General features: G+C 47.5%; 1 protein-coding gene across 1 annotated transcript; it reads left to right on the top strand.

Moving 5' to 3' along the window:
• Nucleotides 1-4,966: 4,966 nt before the first annotated feature.
• On the top strand, nucleotides 4,967-22,549 carry LOC307060426 (keratin, type II cytoskeletal 6A-like; the record flags this gene model as incomplete). The annotated part of the gene is given in 17 exon segments (XM_079714937.1): nucleotides 4,967-5,163; nucleotides 5,165-5,504; nucleotides 6,039-6,253; nucleotides 8,625-8,685; nucleotides 9,045-9,140; nucleotides 9,969-10,133; nucleotides 12,018-12,143; nucleotides 12,285-12,422; nucleotides 12,428-12,504; nucleotides 13,871-13,924; nucleotides 16,097-16,157; nucleotides 16,791-16,886; nucleotides 16,954-17,121; nucleotides 19,621-19,746; nucleotides 21,323-21,543; nucleotides 21,771-21,802; nucleotides 22,320-22,549. Coding segments are annotated over 17 exon segments (2,403 nt in total).
• Nucleotides 22,550-22,691: the final 142 nt, after the last annotated feature.

Raw genomic sequence — 22,691 nt, 5'->3', positions numbered from 1 at the left:
TGGTTCTTGTGGTTTTCGTCGGGCAAATGCCTTTTCAGGAATGAAGCATACTCCCAATCCCCATGTGCTTCACCCCCCTCCTTTAGAGAATTCGACAAACAGCAGTTTGGCATCCTTATGCTCAGGTTTCCTTCACGGATAAGACTTCATCTAAATGTTTGGCAAGTGTCATGGGAAGAATATGGTTCATCATATTGTATACTTTTCTTTTAATTGCCCATACCAAGAAGTAATGGTTGAGTTTCTCTTCCTTCTTCTGTAAGATCACTCCACCCATGCCCAAGGGATCAACTCTCAATGTCCAGTAGGGGAAAGATATTTCTGGTCTAACATAGCAAAATGACATTTAACAAGAGAGTAAGATGTTTGATTTTTACTTAGACTTAACTTCATGACCAACAAACTTGCCTGACAAGGTGTATCAAGGGTAATTAAAGTGTATATACTGCTGAACTGAAATTCTATTTCTAGAAATGTATCCTGAAGAAATACTACAATTGCAGGAAGACGTATGTACATGGATGTGAATCCCATCTTCCCAGCAGGGATAATTAAAAGCAGGAGAGCTGGTCAAATCACCACCAAACTCAGATTCTGGTTTCTTAAAGTGTGAAGGCAAAACGAGAATGGACATATCTACCTTCTCACACCTTAAGACTCTTGCAGAGATGGATGAAGCTGAGTCCTTCATCTCTCTGGTGTGCTCTCGCTACTGTGACTTCTCTGAATGGGTAATGAAAGCTCAGGATATGGTGCAAGGCTCTTCATTCACTAGTGCTGCCTTTTGTCCACACCATTCCCTATTTCCTCATGAGTGACCAGTATCTCCCTGCCCCCAGGCTCTTACAACACAAGCAAAAGTTTCTTGGATTCAATAATATAAAGAGGGTGAATCTGGATCCTTTTGTATCAGTATCCTGCTGTATTCACCTATAACCATTCCCCCAGCAAAGTGGGCAGCCTCTCACATTGGTACCTCCTCACTTTGCCCAGAACTTCCCCAACAGCAGGTATGTGACGATTTGGTTCCATAATCTAAGCCCATTTAGTATTTATATTATTATGTACCTGTGAGGAATAATGGAAAGAAAATACTGACCAGGAAAAATATATAGAATATAGCAATGAATAATAAACAGGTTGCAAAATAATGTGTACACATGGATTTATCTTATTAAAATCTTATTGTGCATGTGCTGATGCCAAAATGGCAGACTGTAAACCACCAAGCTCTCCTTTTGCCAAAGAAACATTGAAAACACAACCTGTGTTCAGAAGCTGTCTGAACAAACTTTGTAGGAGCTCTGGAAAACACTCAAAAGTTTACAACAAACAAGCAAATGCCCAATCAAGAAAATCCATCTTCAAAATGATAGCAAACTTTGTGACAATTTTCCTAGCACTTGCCCTGCCCTATACCTGGTGTAGTTGTGGTCTTGAGAAAGCAGCAGCCTTATTCTAGAACTTTCCCCCCACCCCTCTCTCACCCTCCAGTCCCCTCTCAAACCCATTTGCTCCTCTTGGTCACCCTCCACCACCCAGCACATGCATCTTGAACCAGAGAGCAGATGCAGATTATTTGCAAATTACTGTGCAAGTCTCTTCAAACACATCTGGGGCATTCCTGAAGAAATAATACAAGATTCTCACCTTTGTTCCACATAAATCCAAATGCAGGCAAGAGAAGCAGCAGGTACAGTTAGTAAAAACTGCAGGGCAGACTACAAACCCACAGAGGCCTGGGGCAAAAGACTACGGGAGAAGATATGCAATAGACCCTCTGACCATCTAAGGTCTAGAGGCTAAGCTGGAGTGAGACTCTGGGAAATGAGGACATTCAGGTGCAGCTGTGTATATGAGAGAATTTAGAAAACTGTGCCTAGGTCCAGACAAGACACATGCTCAGAAAATTCTTGAGAAGTTCTTAAGCATTAACCTTGGGCTGATCTCTAGTTTCAGAGCAAGCCCCTCTAAGTGCTGAAGGAGTATCCAGTCACAGGGTGAGTTGGTTGTTCTCAGTTTGTTATTTTGGCTTTTGGTTGTTGTTTTTTTTCAGCTCCTGGTATACAAGAAAATCTTCATCAAGACAGTAGCTGAACACAAGCTATAGGAGCAGCCTGATGTTGAGGTTTTACTGCATGCCAGGCACTGTTGACTCATTTAACACAACTAGGTCAATGTGAAGGACAGGTCCTCAGGTGCAAATCCAAGAATCCCTTGTTTGCAACAGTCAGAACTGGGAGTAGGACCTGAGGCAGGACCACATTAGTCATGAACTTTCTAGAAACTGGGAAGTAGAATTGAATAACAAATCAGAAACAAGGCCTATTGGCAGCATTTCGTTAATAAGAGGGGAAAAAAGCAGAGAGACTGCGAATTTAAGTCACTCTGCAGTGATTTGTTGGGCAAGGTTTTTAAGGAATAAGAGAATTATTCGCACAGCCTGTTAACCTGAATATGGCCCCAGCTCACTCCCTAGAATACTTTCTGCAAACGACTGGCCTAGAAGGAGTTCACCTCATTCAAAGATGAGCACTAGTCAGAAAGGAACTGTTCCAGGACTCACTAAAGAGAATACACATTTAAAAATGAAATGAACAGGAAAAACAAAAGGCAGATAATGATCACTCATCAGAACAAAGTCACTATAAAATATTGTCAAAATAAAGCAAACCCTCTATAAAATTAGAGAAGAAAAAGCATATAATGAGACAATAAGAGATAAACCATTACTTACAGAAGTCAGCTATGAGGCAGAGAGAAAAACAAAGTCAGCAGGGAAATGAAGGCCAAGTTAATGTCAGTACAAAGGACAGTAGACGTGCTGAATGCATAACAAAGGGTGTATGGGAGAATATCGAGAAAAGAGAATAAGGGGTCATAGACGGAGTTAACAAGGGGTTAAAGGAGGGTCAAGAGGATATATAGATAAAGAAGACAAAGTATATTCAACACAAGAATAATTGAAACACCTAAAGGAAGAGTATACACACACATACGCAAACTCATACCCACAAATTGTCCCCCGCAAAGCACAGAAACATCTTCAATTAGGTGGCTGGGGATTTGCCCTGAAATTTATTTTGATAGACAAATGTGCACAATTTAGGCATTTTTAAAATATGTAAATATTGTATATGGGTATAAAGAATGAAATCTTGCCACTTGTGACAACATGGATGGATCTCTAGGGCATTATGTTAAGTGACATAAGTCAGACAGAGAAAGACAAGTACTGCAAAATCTCTCTTATATGTGGAATCTAAAAAACAAATTTTCAAAAATTTAAAAACTAAGCTCATAGATACAGAGATCAGATTGATGGTTGCCAGAGGCAGGGGAAGGGGTGGGAGTGGGAGAAATGGGTGAACTGTTTTCGTGAGTTTTTTTTTAAGTTTAAATAAATTAAATTTTAAAAGCCCACAGAAAAAACCACATACTATTAGAATGGCTGACATCAAAGTAATTGAGGATACCAAGGCAACAATATGGAGCAAACAGAACACTCATACACTGCTGTTGGAAACTCAAAATGATGCAACCACTCTGCAAATATATATATTTATGGATGTATATATATGTAATACTCAATCTTATACACTTTCAACTACATCTACTTCTGGAAAATAAACTTATTATTCTTCCAAATTTAAGATTCCAGATTACAGGAATATAGAGGAGAGAGTAACATATGGAATGACATCAGAGGATGCAATCACAAAAGCCAAAGAATGGAAAACTCTACAAGACAGTTAACCTAGTTTATTTAACAAATAAATGGCCAAAAAGATGAAGAGCTAAATGATGTAAAGGATGTATTATTTAAAGGATGTATCATCCAAATAAACATGTATGGACCTTATTTGGACCCTGAATTAAACAAACAAATTATAAAAATAAGTAAGAATAAAGGGAAATTAGAATGTTCACTAAACTTAGTGACGTTAAAGAATTACTGTTAAATTTTTAAGATATAAAAATAGCATTTTGGGGACTTCCCTGGTGGTCCGGTGGTTGAGACTCTGCACTTCCACTGCAGGGGACTCGGGTTCCATCCCTGGTCGGGGAGAACTAGGATCCCACATGCCGTGCATCGTTGCCAAAAATAATAGTAATAAAAATCAATGTTTTAAAAAATAAAATAAAGTTAAAAAAGCATTTTGGTCATTTTCTAAAGAGTGTCATTTAGACATAAATACTGAATTGAATATGAAATCATATGCCCTTTCTTCTGGAATTTCCTTTCAAATAACTTAAGGTGGATGAAGAAAGTAGGTGGAGTTATGGATGAAATAAAGTCGGCCTTGAGATAATAATTGCAAAATCTGGGTGACGGGTATCCATCCTTAATAGACAAATAGGGGTCTATTATGTTGTTCTTATACTTTTCTATCTGTTCAAATTTTTACATACAGAAAAAACAAGTCAAATGTAACATATTTGTAATCATTGGGGAAATGGTAATCTTTCTATTAGGGCATAAGCAATAGATTGCTGTTAGATTTCCAAGTTCTCAGCTGTTACAAAAGATCAGATTGGAATTATGGATGAAATAAATCTGGCCTTGACATAATAATTGCAAAATTGGGGTGATGGGCACGTACATTCTGATACACAAGCAACGCATATTGAACCTTTGTTTGAGACAGTCTAACTCCTAGCCTCAGTGAATTGAGAATAGTCTTGTTGTATTGATATAAATCAAAGATCAAAGGCAGGAGAATTTTCCTCTGGCTAAAGGAAGCCAAAAGGCATTCTTCATATTTTATATCTTTTCTAATAACCCAGGTATGATCTCACTGTTTGTAAAGCCCAATCCTTCCCAACCTGCAGGCTTACCTTCCAACACTGAGCCCAGCCCTATTCCTCCCTGTACACTGGCTGCTGGAAACCTATCTCATACTTTTCCTCTCAGCTCTACCCTCCACCTCTCATGCCCTCCTCAGCCTCTTAGACTTCAGGAACCATGACTTCCAAATCCACCGTGAGAAGCCAAAGTAGCAGCCGCCATGTCTTCAGTGCCGGCTCAGCCAGAGTCCCTGGGGTCGACCGTTCTGGTTTCAGCAGCGTGCCCGTGTCCCGCTCCAGGGGCAGTGGTGGCCTCGCTGGAGTGGGTGGAGGAGCTAGCTTTGGCAGCCGCAGCCTCTATGGCGTGGGGGGCTCCAAGGATCTCCTTCGGAGGGGGCAGCTGTGCCCTCGGTGGTGGATATGGCGGCAGAGCTGGAGGTGGCCTTGGCTTTGGAGGCGGAGCCGGGAGTGGATTTGGTTTCGGCGGTGGAGCTGGTGGTGGCTTTGGACTCGGTGTTGGAGCTGGCTTTGGTGGTGGCTATGGGGGCTCTGGCTTCCCCGTCTGCCCCCCTGGAGGCATCCAAGAGGTCACCATCAACCAGAGTCTCCTGACTCCCCTCAACCTGCAAATTGACCCCACCATCCAGCGGGTACGGAAAGAAGAGCAGGAGCAGATCAAGACCCTCAATGACAAGTTTGCCTCTTTCATTGACAAGGTGAGCCGGGGGCTGCATCTGGTCCTTGCGGTTGGGTTGGCAGGAAGTTTTGGAGAGGCCCCGGCCAGAGCGCAGCAGTCACCCAACGACCTCCCTGTGGGAAAGCGCATCCGCTCAGCAAGCATCTCCCCGGGGGCAGAGGTATTTGCAGGTGGGTCCAGCTTGCCCCACAGGACCTGTGGGAATTTCCCCTCATCCTCCTTGGGAGCCATGCCGGTTGGTTCAGTCAACACAGAGGGAAGGGTGAAGCTGTTAAATTCCCTGGGCAAACTAACCTAACCCAGAACAGGTGTTGTAGAGACACTTACCCCAGGAATGGAAGCTCCCCATCAAAGCCTCCAAGGCCCACTGCACTAGTTCTGTGGAGCCCCAGAGAACATCGGGGTAGCTTGATGGGCTTTTCCATTTTGACCTGGAGTTGTCAGTTATATCATTGGCAGATGGGCATACTTTTCCTCTCTCCCATATTAATTGGGGTGTCTGGCTCTGCCTCCCCAGTTTCTCCAGACTTCATTCTCTTCTTCCCCCATCCAGATGCAGTTCCTGGAGCAGCAGAACAAGGTCCGGGAGACCAAGTGGAGCCTGCTGCAGGAGCAGGGCACCGAGACTGTGAGGCAGAGCCTGGAGCCCATCTTCAACACCTACATCAACGACCTCCAGTGGCAGTTGGACGGCGTCACCACCAAGAGGGGCAGGCTGGATGCTGAGCTGAGAGCCATGCAGGATGTCGTGGAAGATCTCAAAGTCAGGTGAGAGTGGGAGACCCTTCTGATCACATGCAGTCATCCCAGAACTCCTCCTTATGAGGACCAGAGGGGCGCGAAGGAGCAGATGCCCGTGTCAGGGAAGTTTGGACTTGCAGTCATTATCTCATGAGAAGAAGACAGCAAAGTATGGGGTAACAAAGGGACCCTCATCTCATGCATAGCTATTAACAAGAAGCCTACTCTTTGTCTGTCTCCATGACTGCAAAGGGACATCTGCGTCATCTCGCAAAAGATTCCGACTCTGGAAAGCAATATATTATTTTATAGTTGGCTTATTATTTAACTCTGCTGGACATGGGCTCTGTTATTGAGACACCTGCACTTCCAAGGTGCACACTAGAGTATAAACCAGTCAATCTGATCCTCCTCAGGGGAGGCAATTTTGACTTGCCATCACCCAGACTACAGTAAGTGAGGTATTCAACAGAAAGGATGGTCCTCGCCAATCCCTTAGCTGGCTCACCCTTGGTTTCTGAGTTACAGCAACACCTACTGACTAAAAGCACACTATTTAAATGACTGCCCTGAGGTTCAGTGAAAATATATCAAAATCGACCTGAACAGTGTCCTGAACAAAGTTTACTCCACAGTTCCATCAGGCACTTGAGGCAGCAAAAAAAAAATTTTTTTTTTTGTAAAGCAAGCATCTGCCTTTTAAAAAAAAAATTTATTTATTTATTTATTTAGGGCTGTGTCGGGTCTTCATTTCTGTGTGAGGGCTTTCTCGAGTTGTGGCGAGCGGGGGCCGCTCTTCATCGCGGTGCGCGGTCCTCTCACTGTCGCGGCCTCTCTTGTTGCGGAGCACAGGCTCCAGACGCGCAGGCTCAGTAGTTGTGGCTCACGGGCCTAGTTGCTCCATGGCATGTGGGATCTTCCCAGACCAGGGCTCGAACCCGTATCCCCTAGCATTGGCAGGCAGATTCTCAACCACTGTGCCACCAGGGAAGCCCAGCAAAATTTTTTAAAGATTGGAATTGTGAATCTCTAAGAGGATGGAGTTTCATAAATATGTATTTCTATTCCTATCAGTTGCAGGCTCACCTTCTAGTCTTAAAAAAGAAAAAAAGGGAAAAAGAAACTCTGGCAGAAAAAATTATTCCCCTTTTACAGAGGGAGAAATAGAGTTTAAGTGGATTACCCAGAGTCACACACAGGTCAGTGGAAGAGCTGGGAAGGACTTGAGGTCTCTTAACTCTTGCTGCACCAGTACAGTCCTCCTCGGTCTGGGAGGAGTTCAATCAAACCCTTACTCATAAATGCTGGAGACGGTGTGGAGAAAAGGGAACCCTCTTGCACTGTTGGTGGGAATGCAAATTGATACAGCCACTATGGAGAACAGTATGGAGGTTCCTTAAAAAACTAAAAATAGAATTACCATACGACCCAGCAACCCCACTACTGGGCATATACCCTGAGAAAACCATAATTCAAAAGGAGTCATGTACCAAAATGTTCATTGCAGCTCTATTTACAATAGCCAGGACATGGAAGCAACCTAAGTGTCCATCAACAGATGAATGGATAAAGAAGATGTGGCACATATATATAATGGAATATTACTCAGCCATAAAAAGAAACGAAGTTGAGTTATTTGTAGTGAGGTGGATGAATCTAGAGACTGTCATACAGAGTGAAGTAAGTCAGAAAGAGAAAAACAAATACCATATGCTAACACAGATATATGGAATCTAAGAAAAAAAAAAGTTCAGGAAGAACCTAGGGTAAGACGGGAATAAAGACACAGACCTACTAGAGAATGGACTTGAGGATATGGGGAGGGGGAAGGGTAAGCTGTGACAAAGTGAGAGAGTGGCATGGACATATATACACTACCAAACATAAAATAGAGAGTTAGTGGGAAGCAGCCTCATAGCACAGGGAGATCAGCTAAGTGGTTTGTGACCACCTAGAGGGGTGGGATAGGGAGGGTGGGAGGGAGGGAGATGCAAGAGGGAAGAGATATGGGAACATATGTATATGTATAACTGATTCACTTTGTTATAAAGCAGAAACTAACACACCATTTTAAAGCAATTATACTCCAATAAAGATGTTAAAAAATAAAAATAAATAAAAATAAAATGCTTACTCACGGGATTTCCCTGGTGGCGCAGTGGTTGAGAGTCCGCCTGCCGATGCAGGGGACACGGGCTCGTGCCCCGCTCCGGGAAGATCCCACATGCCGTGGAGCGGCTGGGCCCGTGAGCCATGGCTGTTGAGCCTGCACGTCCGGAGCCTATGCTCCGCAACGGGAGAGGCCACAACAGTGAGAGGCCCGCATATCACAAAAAAACAAAACAAAACAAAACAAAAAAACACTTACAAGCACGCCCTCTCTACTCTGTGCTTACAGGTATGAGGATGAAGTTAACAAGTGCACGGCTTCTGAGAATGAGTTTGCGGCTCTGAAGAAAGTGGTTGGGAATGTCTCTCAAAGGAGAAAATTCAAAACTGAATCCTGGAATGTGGGGTGATGGACCCTTGGGCCACCCAAGAAAAGTGACTTCAACCTTGAGAATATCTGGATAGCTCAAACCTGCCAAAATCCTCCCTCTGTATTTATGGCCCCAATGACTCTGTTTGGATTTCTGTTAGCCCAGGAGATTCGAGCCTGCAGTTCCCAGCAATCACCCACCCCCAAACCCAAACCCCAGATACAGAGTTTGCTAAAATCCAAACTGTAAGGGCCATGGAGGAAGAGTCTGCCCAGCTTCTTTTGGACTTGCTGCCTGGGGTCAGGGTCTCAGAGGAGCATTCTGTGTTGTCTTTCCAGGACATGGACGCCGCCTACATGCACAAGGTGGACCTGGAGGCCAAGGTCAACTCTCTGACCAAAGAGACCAATTTCCTCCAGGTGCTCTTTGAGGCAGTAAGAGCCTGCAAATGTGTTTGTCCCTCCTATGTCTGGACCTTGAAAAGAAAAGGATGTGGCAGGGTGTTATCCATATAATGCCTCTACCTGGGATGGAGGGCTTAGGAGGTCATGGGTATTGGGAAGAACTGCTTGAAATCCTGCCACATTCAACCCCACCCCACCTCTGAGGCTTCTGCCCCCAACCCCATGGCCTAGCAAGGAGGGAGTGCCGATTCCTAAAATCCCATGTCGTTGGGTAACATTCCCAAGGAATTAAGACCCACCTCTCCCTTCCCCCTCCCAGAAAGTTCATAAGGCAAGCTGCCCCTCAGCCCTTTGGTCAGGGTGTTTCTTGGCCCCTGAAGATGCCTCTTTCTGGGCACTGCCACTCTGATGGCAGAGACCTGGGTCTGTGGAAGGGGAGAGAGGAGTAGAGAGTGATGAAGTCACACTGTGGGGGGGGAGGGGAGCAGGGTCCTAAAACTCACCCAATCCCGAAGAAACCTTTAATGCTGGCATATGAATCACATAAGTCGTATTCAACGTGATATAATTTGGATTCAGAGAACACTTACTCATCCTTCATACTCAGGGAAAAAACACAGAAGGGAGCCCTGAGAAGGGATGCTGAGGACACACTCCCATCACACTGATCTATGACCCAGAAACTCCTCAGGGGTTGACATGGGACCTCCCCCTCCATCAAATGGCTGGCATAAGATGAGCTGGGAAATCCCTGCCGGGGTTGCCAAAGGATTCCTGACTTAGATGGGAGGTCAACTGCATGATTTCGAGACCCCTTCTTTTTTTGCTGAGGTGATGCTGAGTTAACTGGCTCTGCAGAAACTGTCCCAGATGCAGACCCGGGTCAGCGACACATCGATGGTCCCGTCCACGGACAACAACTGCAGCCTGGACCTGGACAGCATCATCGCTGAGGTCAAAGCCCACTACGAGGACATCGCCAACTGCGGCCGGGCTGATGCTGTGTCCTGGTACCAGACCAAGGTGAGCGTGGGCACCTCCGTGATAGGCTCCAGGGCTAGTGTTCTCTGAAGCCCCAAATCATTGTTTAACTACTAGCCACAAGCCTCAGGAATCATGTGAGCATCCTTGTTTCTTTCAACTTGGCAGGAGCCAAGTTGAAAACTATGAAAACTAAGCTTGAAATGCATACGGAAACCCTAATACACACAAACACTGATATGTGGTCAAGAAATGCTGGGTGCTCAAAAGGACAGCCACAGTCCCCACACCACTTACAACTGGTTGGGGGTTGGATGAGACTCAAACAACCGAGAAACAGTCATAAAGCTATTTCTAAAGGGCTTGTTTATTTACGGAGCTCCTACTATATGACAAGCAGGGTTACAAAGTTGTAAATGAATGAACTACAAGAGGAATCCAAGGTCTGGGAGGCCATGAAGTGAATGAACAGTCACAGAAAGGAAAAAGCACTAATAACACACTTCCAAGAAGGGTGGGTTTTCAGTCTGTTTTGGAAGCAATGAGAGAAAAAGATTGCCAAGGAGCAGGGAGGGGTTCAAGGCTGAGCAAGTAGTCCCGTGGGGCTGGAAGGCAGAAATGAACACTGCTGAACAAGAGAGTTTGTACTGGGAAGAGGGAGGTTGGAATAACCACAGAGAGCTACTGTCCAAAGATGCAGACGGCCAGAAGGTTTGGCTTTGGAGGGGTGTAGTAGCCTGGATGGTCCAACCCATGAGATCAGTTCTCTGCCAAATGCAGGTGCTTTTCTGGGGCAGCTGCTCACCTACAAGCTGGCTCCCATCCCTTGCCCTGATCTGGGCATGGACTTAGTCCCTACCACTGCAACATGGCAGAAAGGAAGCAGGGTGTCAGGTGCCAGGGGTGCAAGGGCAAGGCAGCCCCTTGGTGGTGTGTGGAGGTGGGATGCACTTAACTCCAGGTGGGATGGTTGAAATGTATAGTGAACGAGTCCCTTTGCTGGCAAGGCTGTTGTTCCCTTTAACTGTGTGTGTCCAGAAATGAAGAAGGTGAGCTATTCAGCACTTTCAAAACTGGACAGATCTTCGTTCAGGCAGGGGCTCTTCTGTTGGGCAAGGGCGTGGGTTTTCTCCAGGCTGCTGGAGGACAGAGGGTGCATTTATTTCTCCTAAATGAGTGTGTCCTGGATACGCACCATTAGACAGAGAGCCACCTGAGATGGAGGATTCTGTTACAAAGTCTTCAGAGCGGGGTACTCTAGTCTGGGCACTGTCCAACACCATTTCCCTGCATCTCCTCCCTGTTTCCCCAACACCTGCGTCAGGAGGGCCACCAAAATTCATGGTCACAGTTGGTCTGGACGTATGCCCCGTGACCAAGAACCGCCCCCTCCAAGGACAATGCCAAGTCACCTCTTACTCCTAGAGCTCTGCATGCTCTTTCCTATCCCAGGGTCTTCACACACAGGCTGTTTCCTGGTCTGGAATATTCTCCCCCAAGCCGGTCACTTAAGTCAATCCTTCCTGGCCTTCAGCGCCCGGCTCAAGTATCTCCATCTCTTGAAGGACTTCCCTGCCCATCCCCCCAACCACTTCCATATCTAAGTCAGATTCCTTTAGCACACCCCCATAAGCCACTGTTCATTTCCTAAGGGACCCATCTCAGTTTGGAACTATAAACTCGATAATATGCTGGTTTGATTATTGCCAAAAATCTGTAGGCAGGGGTCTGATTATGCTCTTCATGATATTCCCAGAGCCCAGGACACACCTGGCGAGTAGATGTGCTCAAGAAACAAGCGAGGGAATGTGCGAATGATCAGTGAATGGATGGGCCCGCTCAGGGCACCGAGGGCCAGGCTGGGTGCACAGGCAGTACCCTCGCCAGTGTTTGATGGGGTGACTGACTCTACTCTGGTGGCATCAGTACGAGGAGCTGAAGGTCATGGCAGGCCAGCCCGGTGATGATCTCTGCAACACCAAACTAGAGATCTCTGAGACGGACCGGATGATCCAGAGGCTGAGAGCCGAGATCGACAACGTCAAGATGCAGGTACATTCTGGCAGGGCCCAGAGCTCCCCACACACTCATTTCTTCCGGGTCATTCTGCCACTCTTACAGGACTCCTACTCAAGAAGCACCAGATCTCCAGAGGTTAGCAGTAAGGCTCACGGCTTCCTCCTTTCCTTACAGTGTGCCAGCCTGCAAACAGCCATCGCCAACGCAGAACAGCACGGAGAATTGGCCCTCAGGAAAGCACGGGCCAAGCTGGTGGACCTGGGGGAGGCCCTGCAGAAGGCCAAGCAGGACATGGCGCAGCTGCTGCGTGAGTACAGGAGCTCATGAACATCAAGCTGGCCCTGGACATGGAGATCGCCACTTACAAGAAGCTGCTGGAGGGCGAGGAGCGCAAGTGAGGGCAGATGCACCAATTCCATCCCAGCTGCCTGGGCATTCCTAGGGGCTCAGGTGCTGCAGGCCCCTCCTTGCCTGGAAAAGGCAGCAAAACGCAGGTAGAATTGGACTATGACAAAGAATACAGGTGCAATTTCTTTCCAGGGAAATCATGAGCAGATTCCCACATTTGAGGTGTAACTACTTTTAGCACCCCATAGAAACTTAGGAGCTGATTGGATCTCCGTAATCAAGTTCTATCAAAGGAGAAAGTTGGTTACACAGTGGGTCTGGATATGTGGTATGAACTGAGAATAAATTGTCCTAGGACTTGGGCTGACAGTTCTACCACTAACTAGCTATGTAAGCTTAGGAAAATCAGTATCCTCTCCCCTGCCCAACCCCAGCCTTCAATTTCTTTAGTGATGGAATAAAGAGGCCAGGTCACACGATCCCCAAAGCCCCATGGGAGCTTTGTGCTCGCCAATTACCGGCTGTGTGACCAAGGGCCAATTACTTGATCTCTCCAGTCCTCACCTGTAAAATGGGGATAACCACAGTTTCTATCTTATATGTTAGTAAAGGGGTTAAAGTGATGGACTATACATGAAGCTCTTAGATCAATGCATGGGACACAGCAAATGGTCAATAAATGTTAGCTATCTTTCAGTTTAATGGCCAAAGATATGGGCTTTGGAGTCAAATGAATCTGACCTCAAATCCTGCTTTGTGATCATGGGCAAGTTAATTAACCTCTCTGATCTTCAGTTTCGCCATCTGTAAAACTGAGATAATAATACCTGCTTAATGGGGTTGTTGAGAGAATTAAGTGGCATAATTTAGGTAGTAGGTAGGTAGCCCTTTTTAATGTTCTGTCTGTTTATAATGAATGCCACGTCTGTCCTCAAGATGCTAAAGCAAAACTACTCTACTTGCTACCACAATGATAGACTTATTATTGTTATTGTTACACTTATGACTCAGACTCCTCTCCACACCTGTAATAACCTCAGTGCCTGACAACAGTCCATTATTGAAAGAGAGCACCTCTTGTTCTATGACAGCCCTACCTTTCCAGCTGACAGTAGCATGTGATTAGCTTTAATTTTCTTAAGGTGTCTACCTCATTTACACCAAAAAATGTGTTTCTGAGATTACAGGTTTGACTCCTATGAACCCCAAACTCTGCATTATTTCATTCATTAGATTATTATTTTTAATACTACTAGTATTTCAATAATTTCAACCTCCATTACTTCTGCAATAAAAAATAATTCAGGTTTTTCTAAATACATTTAAAACAATTGCAAAAATGTCGCTCCAAATGGCTGCAAGCTGCTGGACACCACAGTAACCTTCCTTCTCCCCGCCTCCTCCCTAATCAGGCTGAGTGGAGAGGGTGTTTCTCCAGTTAATATCTGTGAGTATGACATCCTCTTGTATCATTTGGAGTGTATGTGGCTGGGGTCTGGGGAGCTGATGGGCATGCTGGAGGGTGGCAGGGATACATGGGGCATTGGAGGGGATCCCACCTATGGGGGGTTCATTTTGAGAAGGTTTGAGGTTCTGAGTTCATTAAAAAGAGCTGTATTAGGAGAGTCTTTAAAGTCACCATTCTTACCTCTTTGCAAGTGAGAGAGGGCCCACAGGGGGGCAATGGGAGGCTTGATGTAATCCTTCTGCATGGGTTTGGAAGACCCACCAGCTGCACCTCCCACCTCCCAAAATTCTACACCTTTCTTTTTTTTTTTAACATCTTTATTAGAGTATAAATGCTTTACAATGTTGTGTTAGTTTCTGCTGTACAAAAAAGTGAATCAGCTATATGTATACATATATCCCCATATCCCATCCCTCTTGCGTTTCCCTCCCAGCCTCCCTATCCCACCCTGCTAAGTGGCCACAAACCACTGAGCTGATCTCCCTGTGCGATGCAGCTGCTTCCCACTAACTATCTATTTTACATCTGGTAGTGTATATACGTCATTGCTACTCTCTCATTTTGTCCCAGCGTACCCTTCCCCCTCCCCCAGTCCTCAAGTCTATTCTCTATGTCTGCATCTTTATTCCTGTCCTGCCCCTAGGTTTGTCAGAAACTTTTTTTTTTTTAGATTCCATATATATGTGTTAGCGTATGGTATTTGTTTTCTCATTCTGACTTACTTCACTCTGTATGACAGACTCTAGGTCTATCCACCTCACTATAAATAACTCAATTTTGTTTCTTTTTATGGCTGAGTAATGTTCCATTACATATATGTGCCACATCTTCTTTATCCATTCATCTGTTGATGGACACTTAGTTTCCTTCCATGTTCTGGCCATTGTAAATAGAGCTTCAGTGAACATTGGGGTACATGACTCTTGTTTTTTTTGTGTTTTTTTTTGCCGTACGTGGACCTCTCACTGTTGCGGCCTCTCCCATTGCGGAGCACAGGCTCCAGACGCACAGGCTCAGCGGCCATGGCTCACGGGCCCAGCCGCTCTGCGGCATGTGGGATCTTCCCAGACCGGGGCACGAACCCGTGTCCCCTGCATCGGCAGGCGGACTCTCAACCATTGCGCCACCAGGGAAGCCCAGGACTTTTGATTTTTAAAATGGGGCAATAGTAGAAAGATGAGACCAGATGGTATTTTAACAATAAGAGCAAATACACAGTACCGTGTGCCAGGCACAGGCGTGGTGCTTTGCAGACATTAACTAGTGTGATATTTGTAACACAGTAGTTCTGTGAGGCAGGACCAGTGTTATCCTCATTCTACAGATGATGAAACTGAGGCCCAGAGAGGCCCAGTCACTTAGCCAAATTCACATGACTAGCACAGGACAGAGCTGGGGTTGAAACCCAGGCGGCAGGCTCAGTGTTCTGGGCCTGCGCAGCGGCAGAGTTATGCTGGAAAATGGAAGGACGGGGGTCAGGAAGCATGGGGAAGCTTTTAATGCATCGATGTCGCTCATCAAACTGAGTCATTTGGCCAGACTAGACCCCTGACCCTGATTCCGTTGCCTTCGGGGGCAGTGAGTGGGTGAGGAGCTCCCTTGGAGCCTAGAGGAAATAGGCGGGCTGTCTCTGAGGATCTGGTAAAGCGAGTAAGTGCTACCTCTGCAAGTGAGCTGCAGGTAGAGGCCAGGCTCAGAACTCTCCTGGTGAGGAGGGGCACAGTGTCAGCTGGGATTTCAGTGACTACAGCCAACTCTCAGAACAACTCGGAAAAGACAGCTGTGCCAGCAACAGGCAGCGAACTCTTCACTGCCCTCCCAGAGGAAACAGCTAGATGAGGTAAGCTTCCTCAGCAGCAAGATAGAATAAAGGTAGCTTTAAGAAGGACTTCCCAGAGAATGATTCAACACAGAACAGGCTACTGGGCAGTAGCATGGAAGGTAAACTTGCAAAGTGGCTAATGAGAGGCTATGATAAAAGTCATCTGTGTTGAGTGGATGGAGGAGCCAGAGGTGTCCAGAGATGGGGCTGGACCTGGTGCCTCCCTAGGGCATTAAGTCGGTGAGACACGGATTTGCCCCCAGAGGCTCCTACCCTCACACCTGATACCAACGCCCTTCCAAACCCCACAAGCCCAACTAAAACATTTTCCCCTGCCCATTCTGCCAGATATGAAGAGGAGCTCTCCCTGCAGCCCTCTGCTGAGAATGAGTTTGTTGCCTTGAAGAAGGTGAGGGAGGATGGTCCAGGGAGGGAGAAGGCCCCCTGAGCTGGCCCACTGGGCCTGGGAACACTCAGCCCCTGGACCATGTCCAAATGTGCCTGCAGCCCGCCCACCCCGCAGACCCTGGTGCCAGCCCCACTGACCCTGGGAGAGAGGAAGGCCAGCCTCCCCGCGCTCCTTGCAGAAGGGCAGGGACTGACCTGGCCTCCACCTCCCAACTTGTGTTAAGGGTTGTATTTACACCTGCCCAAGAAGCTGGAGATGTTGCAAATGCCAAATCAAAGCCAAAACAGACTCTGACTCAAACTCCCAGAGATAAAAATCATCTTGTTGATCCCTCACATAGATAGCAACGTATTTTCTGGCCTGAGGTCCACGGGGGAGCTCTGAGGAATGCATTCAAGGTTCCTTTAACCCCATTCCCTTCAGATGCTTCCCCATCAGAATGCCAGGCCCAGGCATGGGGTCCTGGGGCTGGGGACCCCTCACTCCATCCTTGGCTTTGTCACCCCTTCCCTTCCACATGGGCTTAAGTGAGGAAAGATGGGTCCCACACCCGCCACCTGCCACCACCTTGCCTGGTGGCCCAGCTGGCGAAGGGGTGGCCCCAGGTTACGACTGTCACTTCTCTGGCCACAGGATAGGGACACAGCCTTCCTGATAAAGGCTGACCTGGAGACCAACGTGGAAGTTCTGGTCCAGGAGATCGACTTCCTGAAAAGCTTATATGAAGAGGTACCTGCAGCCATGCTGCCCACAGGTGGTCAGCTAGGGGCCAATCTCCCGGGGTCCCCACCCCCAGGAGATCAGCCTGCTGCAGTCTCAGATCTCAGAGACCTCTTCCATCATTGTGAAGATGGACAAGAGCCAGGAGCTGGAGGCAGATGGCATCGTTGCCCGGATCGATGCCCAATACGACGAAATCGCCAGCCGCAGCAAAGCCCAAGCAGAGGCCTGGTACCAGAGCCGGGTGAGGCCCAGGCGGGGCCCGGGGGACCCCAGACCCACTATCCCCCAGGAAGTGGGTGAGGAGAGACTGAGGGCCATGCCACACCCAGGCCCCGTTGTTTCTGCCAGCCCTCAGGCCAGGTCCCCGCAGAGCGTGTGGGAGACCCCACAGACAGCCCAGGCCTGTCATCACAGCTCCCCAGCTTTACTCACCCACAGACTTGCTGGAACTGCTCCCCTAAGTAGCATTCAAGAAATGCTAATTGGCAATGATGACAAAGAGGACTCTGGGCTTCCGGGTGTGGGAAGAGGCTAATGGCACGGGGTGGTTACTAATAGTGGAGCGGAAACCGTGATTCAGGTGGCCCCAGACTTAGGTAACTAGGGCCTTGCTGGGAGGGCAGTTGGTGTCCTTGAGGGCAATTTGATTTAACAAATATTATCATTTCAGTCTTGCCCACCCTATCTGTGAAAGGCACCATTATTATTCACTCACTCATTCATTCATTCATTTATTGAGCATCCATCGTTTGCCAAGCACCATTCTAGGTGCTGGAGGTCCAGCAGGGAACAGCACAAACAATCCCTGCCTTCATGTCACTTTCATTCCAGAGGCAGGGGCAGGGGCGGGACAGGCAAGACAAATAAGTACAGTGGATCTATGTTAGATGGACATGTGCTGTGGAGAAAATAAATCAGGGTGAAGCGTAGGGAGTGTGGTGTGAATACGGTTTTCAACAGGGAAGGAGGGCCTTACTGGGGTGTGTGGAACCATCAGGATACTAAGAGTCACACCATCCCCATCCTCAAGGAAATTACAGTCCACGGGAGAGAAATCTGTAACCAGCCAAACTGAAATACGAGGTAGCATGAAGTGACTGCTAAGGTCAAGCTGCAGGCTAAGGGAATAGGAGGATGATAGAAGTAACAAATTGTGTCTGGAAAGGCAGAGGCACTGGGATGTGGTCTGGATCTTGAAGGCCAAGTATGATTTCCATAAGCATGGGGGAAAGGACGTCTGGCTGAGGGCCAGCAGGAGCCAGGCCAGAGAAGCCTGAAAGGAAGCATCATGAAGGAAATGCAGCTGGAGACACAGGGCCAGATCACAGCAGATCTGCAGAGCTGCACTGAGGCCTTTGGACTTTTTTCTGAAGACAATGGTTACCAATCTCCAGGGAGTGTCCCAAGCAATGCTCTACCCTTTTTCTGGAGATCCATGGTGATCAAGGTATCAAACCCTGGCCTGGCGTCAACTCCCTGTGACTCAGTCTGTGGCTCACCCACAGCCAGGTTTTGCTCCGGCCGGCCCCTCCTCCAGTTGTTCTCCTGGACCATTCATCAGTCAGGTGGGCTCAGGGAAAATAACCTCAGTTTCCCATCCTCCTAAGTTAGAACCAGAAAGGTAACTCTATTATTTAAAAATTGTATTTAGCTGTGAGGATCAGAAATCAATAATAATAATGACAGTTGAAACAAATTTGATTTTTATTTTTTTCTCAAATAATTTGAAAGTAAAGAAATAGACTGCCCACAGATGACTCTGGGGTTCTATATTACCATCAGGAACACAGGCTCCTTCTAGCTTTCTATTCTGTCATTCTTAGCACAGTGCTTTAATCCTCATGGTTGCCCCATGCCCCAAGATGGCTGCGATACCACCAATCTCACATGTTCATTCCAAGCAGGCAGAAGAGGAGAGGGCAAAAGGAACATGACAACTGAATCATCTCTAACTTTAAACAGCTTTCCTAGAAGCCCTACCCAGCAATGGCCGTGCACCACGTTGATGAGAAAGCTGAGAAATATTCTCTTTTCTGGGCTTCTGTTTGAAGAAGAGGAGAATGGGTATTGATTGGGCAACTACAGGCATTTTCACAATAACCAAAGAGAGTGACTTGTGCTTATCTTGTTTTGCATTTTCTATGCAAAACGCTCCCATCTATTATATGTAGAAAATATAAAGTTGGCTAATTTTTTAATCTATTAATGTAATCTATAACACACTATTCAGAAATTAGATTCAATGTGCAAAAGTTTTTTTAAAAAGTGTTAAGCCAAGATAGGAAATTATAGCGCATTTTGTTTTCAGTTCTTTTGAAGGAGAATATACAAACATATGCACCGTGGCGGGGGCAGACGTGCTGTGTCCTCAGTCCTTGGTCTCTTAGGTACCCCAGAATCCCCTTCCAAGGTCCAGAGTAGGGATGGAGCAAAAAGGAGGGAAATCCCAGGACAGAGAGAAAAGGACAAGACACAGAATCACTAAACAGAGAGGAGGGGAGTTTGGAGCTTAGAGGAGAATTTAATAAGCCTAAAGATTCAGGGCTGGAATATGAGAAAGGAATAAGGAGTAGCCCAGAAAAGGACCAGAAATGGATAGGGGATGGGGAACAGAACAAGTATAAGAATCCAAAAGCACCTGACCCAAGAAGTCAGGAGAGGAGACATGGGGGACAGTGGGAAAGGGGCCTGGGAGGGACCACAGTGTGGGTGCCCAAGTTCTGACCTCCCTATCTGGTAGTATGAGGAGCTGCGGCTGACAGCCGGGACCCACTGTGACAACCTCCACAACTGCAAGAACGAGATTCTGGAAATAAACAAGCTGATCCAGTGGTTGCAGCAAGACATTGAGAACGTCAAAGCCCAGATGAGGCCATCACAGGGTAACCCGCCATATGGTCTTGGTCGCGATGGGTGGGTCCATCCTCCCTGGGGGCCCAGTTGAGGAGGGAATAAACTTGTGCTGTTTCCCACGAGAGGGAGCGAGCCCTTTCTACAGAAGAGCTGACCCACAGCAGGATGAGCAGGCTCAGGAAACAGTGAGGCCCCCAACAGAGGCTAGGCAACCTACTTTCAACATGGAATAGCAAGCATGCTTCACTAGATGGGAGTATAGAAAAGATGTTCTCCAAGGCCCCTTCCAACCAAAGACTCCAATTCTATGATCCTGAAATTCAAGGTGACCCCGCAGAGTTCATAAACTCAGACTCACTCTCTTCTCCTAGGCTAGTGAAGGTCAGGCAGACACTTAAAATCTATTAGTCACAAAGAAATTACTTGGCTTATCTAGAGGAAACTCACGGATCTCCTTGAGGTGTTATAGACAGGAGAACTGGTCCCCATCCCCCAGAGGAACCAGATGTCACAATCCTAGGATGAAACCCACAGCAGATTTGAATCTGACACATAACCATGACTGTAGGAAAAACTCACTCTTCCTCCTGTGTCCCTCCTTTACCCTCCCACTGTCACATTCACAACACTTTCTGATACCAGATATGGGGGAAGGGTGTTTCCATACTAAACAGTTCTGCAACACCAGCTGGGTATTCTACAACTTAACGCACTTCTGACACTACCTACCTGGAGATAGCATCAGATCCCACACGTTAGGGACTGCCCCCCAAGTCCCACAAGGCTGCCCCCCAAGTCCCACAAGGCTGCCCCCAGTTCAGATGCTAATCACAAGTCTAGGTTGTGCTTCTGACCAATCGGCTATGCATTGGAGGTCTCCGTGACCCCCCTCCTCGGGTTCGATTAATTTGCTGGAGTCGCTCACAGAACTCAGGAAAATAGCTTCCTTTACATCTACTGGTTTATTATAAAAGCATATGATAAGGCATATGGATGAACACCCAGGTGGAAGAGATGGATAAGGCAAGGTATGTGGGAGGGGTGTGGAGCTTCCATGCCCTCTCCAGGCATGCCATTCTCTCCACACCTCCGCCTGGTCACCAACCTGGAAGCTCTCTGAATCCTCTACTGTTGGGTTTTTATGGAGGCTTCCTCTCATAGGCATGATCAATTATTACCTCCGTTCCCAGCCTCTCTCCCCTCTCGGGAGATTTGCACGGTGGGCTGAAAATTCCCAGCTTCAAATCATGGCTTGGTCTTTCTGGTGACCAGCCCCCATCCAGGAGCCTACCTAGAGTCACCTTAATTAAACAACAGACATTGCCAATACCCAGGAAATTCTAAGGGGTTTAGGGACTCTGTGTCAGAAACCAGTGTCAAAGACCAAATGTTAGAACAAAGGATGTTCTTAGTGTGCTTATCACTTAGGAAATTACAAGGTTTGGGGGAGTTCTGTCCAGAAACTGGGGGCAGAGACCAATATATATTGTTTCTAATAGTCTCACAACGACCGTGTTCTCTGTTCTTCTAAGAGTCAGCCCAGGGCTCCAGGGCGTCCCGTAATGCCTTTCTGTGCCCTCTCCTCCCAGTGCTGCAAACTGGAGGGTGCCATAGCCGAGACACAGCAGCAGTGGGAGGCGGCCCTCAACGACGCCAAGTGCAAGCTGGCTGGGCTGGAGGAGGCCCTGCAGAAGGCCAAGCAGGACATGGCCTGCCTGCTCAAGGAGTTCCAGGAGGTGATGAACTCCAAGCTGGGCCTGGACATCGAGATCGCCACCTACAGGCGCCTGCTGGAGGGCGAGGAACACAGGTAAGTCAAGGATGGGCACCAGATATGTCTATTCTCCTGCCCTCTGAAGTTGCTGCTGCTGCCATTGCCCATCCCGCGGTCGTGGAAAATCTAAAACAGCATGCAGACCACAGGCCCTCCTCATTGACAGGGTCCATAGAGCAGGCAGAAGCGGTGGGGTGCCACGTGCTTCTTGGCCTCATTCTCTGATGCAGTTCCCTTGTGTCTCCTTTGCCTCCCACCCCCAGGCTGTGTGAAGGTGTTGGGCCCGTGAATATCTGTGAGTAGATGAGCCCTCCCCAGTGGTTCTGGGGTCTTGGGAGCTGATCGACCCATAATAGACCACACTGGCCCCTACCCAAACCTCACCATGCTTCCCCCACCCCAAAGGAAGAGTTGTTTGCCTGGAGCTCCTGGCAGATGGAGAGGCTCTCCCTCAGAGCTACCCAAGTCTATGGGAGTCAGAATCAGGAGCAGACATGCAGCGTGGTCCCAGTGCTTCAGGGCTCAGAAGCTGCAAGGAACCATATAGACAAGGGGATGCTTTTCTGGAGAAAGAGAATTTGAAGCAGGCTCAGACAAATAGAAACAGAGAGAGTGAAGCAGAAGATAGGGCTCTGGGGCAAGAGGAGAGACACATGGGGAACTGCTAAGCACTTTATGTGGCCGAAGTGAGAGACATGGAAGTTGGTAGCTGGGATGGGAATGTCCTTAGAAGTGAGCTGCAGCAGGTGGGGGCCTGGCCTGGCCAAGATGTTTCAGGGCAGGGCCCTGAGCATCCCTTCCTGTTCCCGCAGCTGTGAGCAGCTCCAAAGGCACCATCCTCTACGAGCCAAGTGTGGTCAGCACACCCATGTACTGTCCAGGGGACACAAGTGTCCTCAAGAACAGCAGGAGCTGCAGCATCATGGGTACCAGTGAAATCTACATCCCCTGTGAGTCCCATGGGCTACTGGGCTGTGGAAGCAGGCGGAGCTTCAGCATGAAGCTAGGGGCTGGGGGTGGCTCCTCCTGCCACAAGTGTTAGTACAGCCCCAGAGGCTAGAAGCCCAGGGGACAGGGCACCAGCCCCCAGCCTAGATGTTGTCCCCCTGCCACCAGGGTTGAAGACAAGGCTGTTCCAAAATCCCACCTTCCTATACTGATCAAAGTTTTCCCTTGGGTTTTCT

This window comes from Hyperoodon ampullatus, assembly GCF_949752795.1.
Source record: "Hyperoodon ampullatus genome assembly, chromosome: 11".
Taxonomy (NCBI): domain Eukaryota; kingdom Metazoa; phylum Chordata; class Mammalia; order Artiodactyla; family Ziphiidae; genus Hyperoodon; species Hyperoodon ampullatus.
This window is presented reverse-complemented; position numbering and strand designations above follow the sequence as displayed.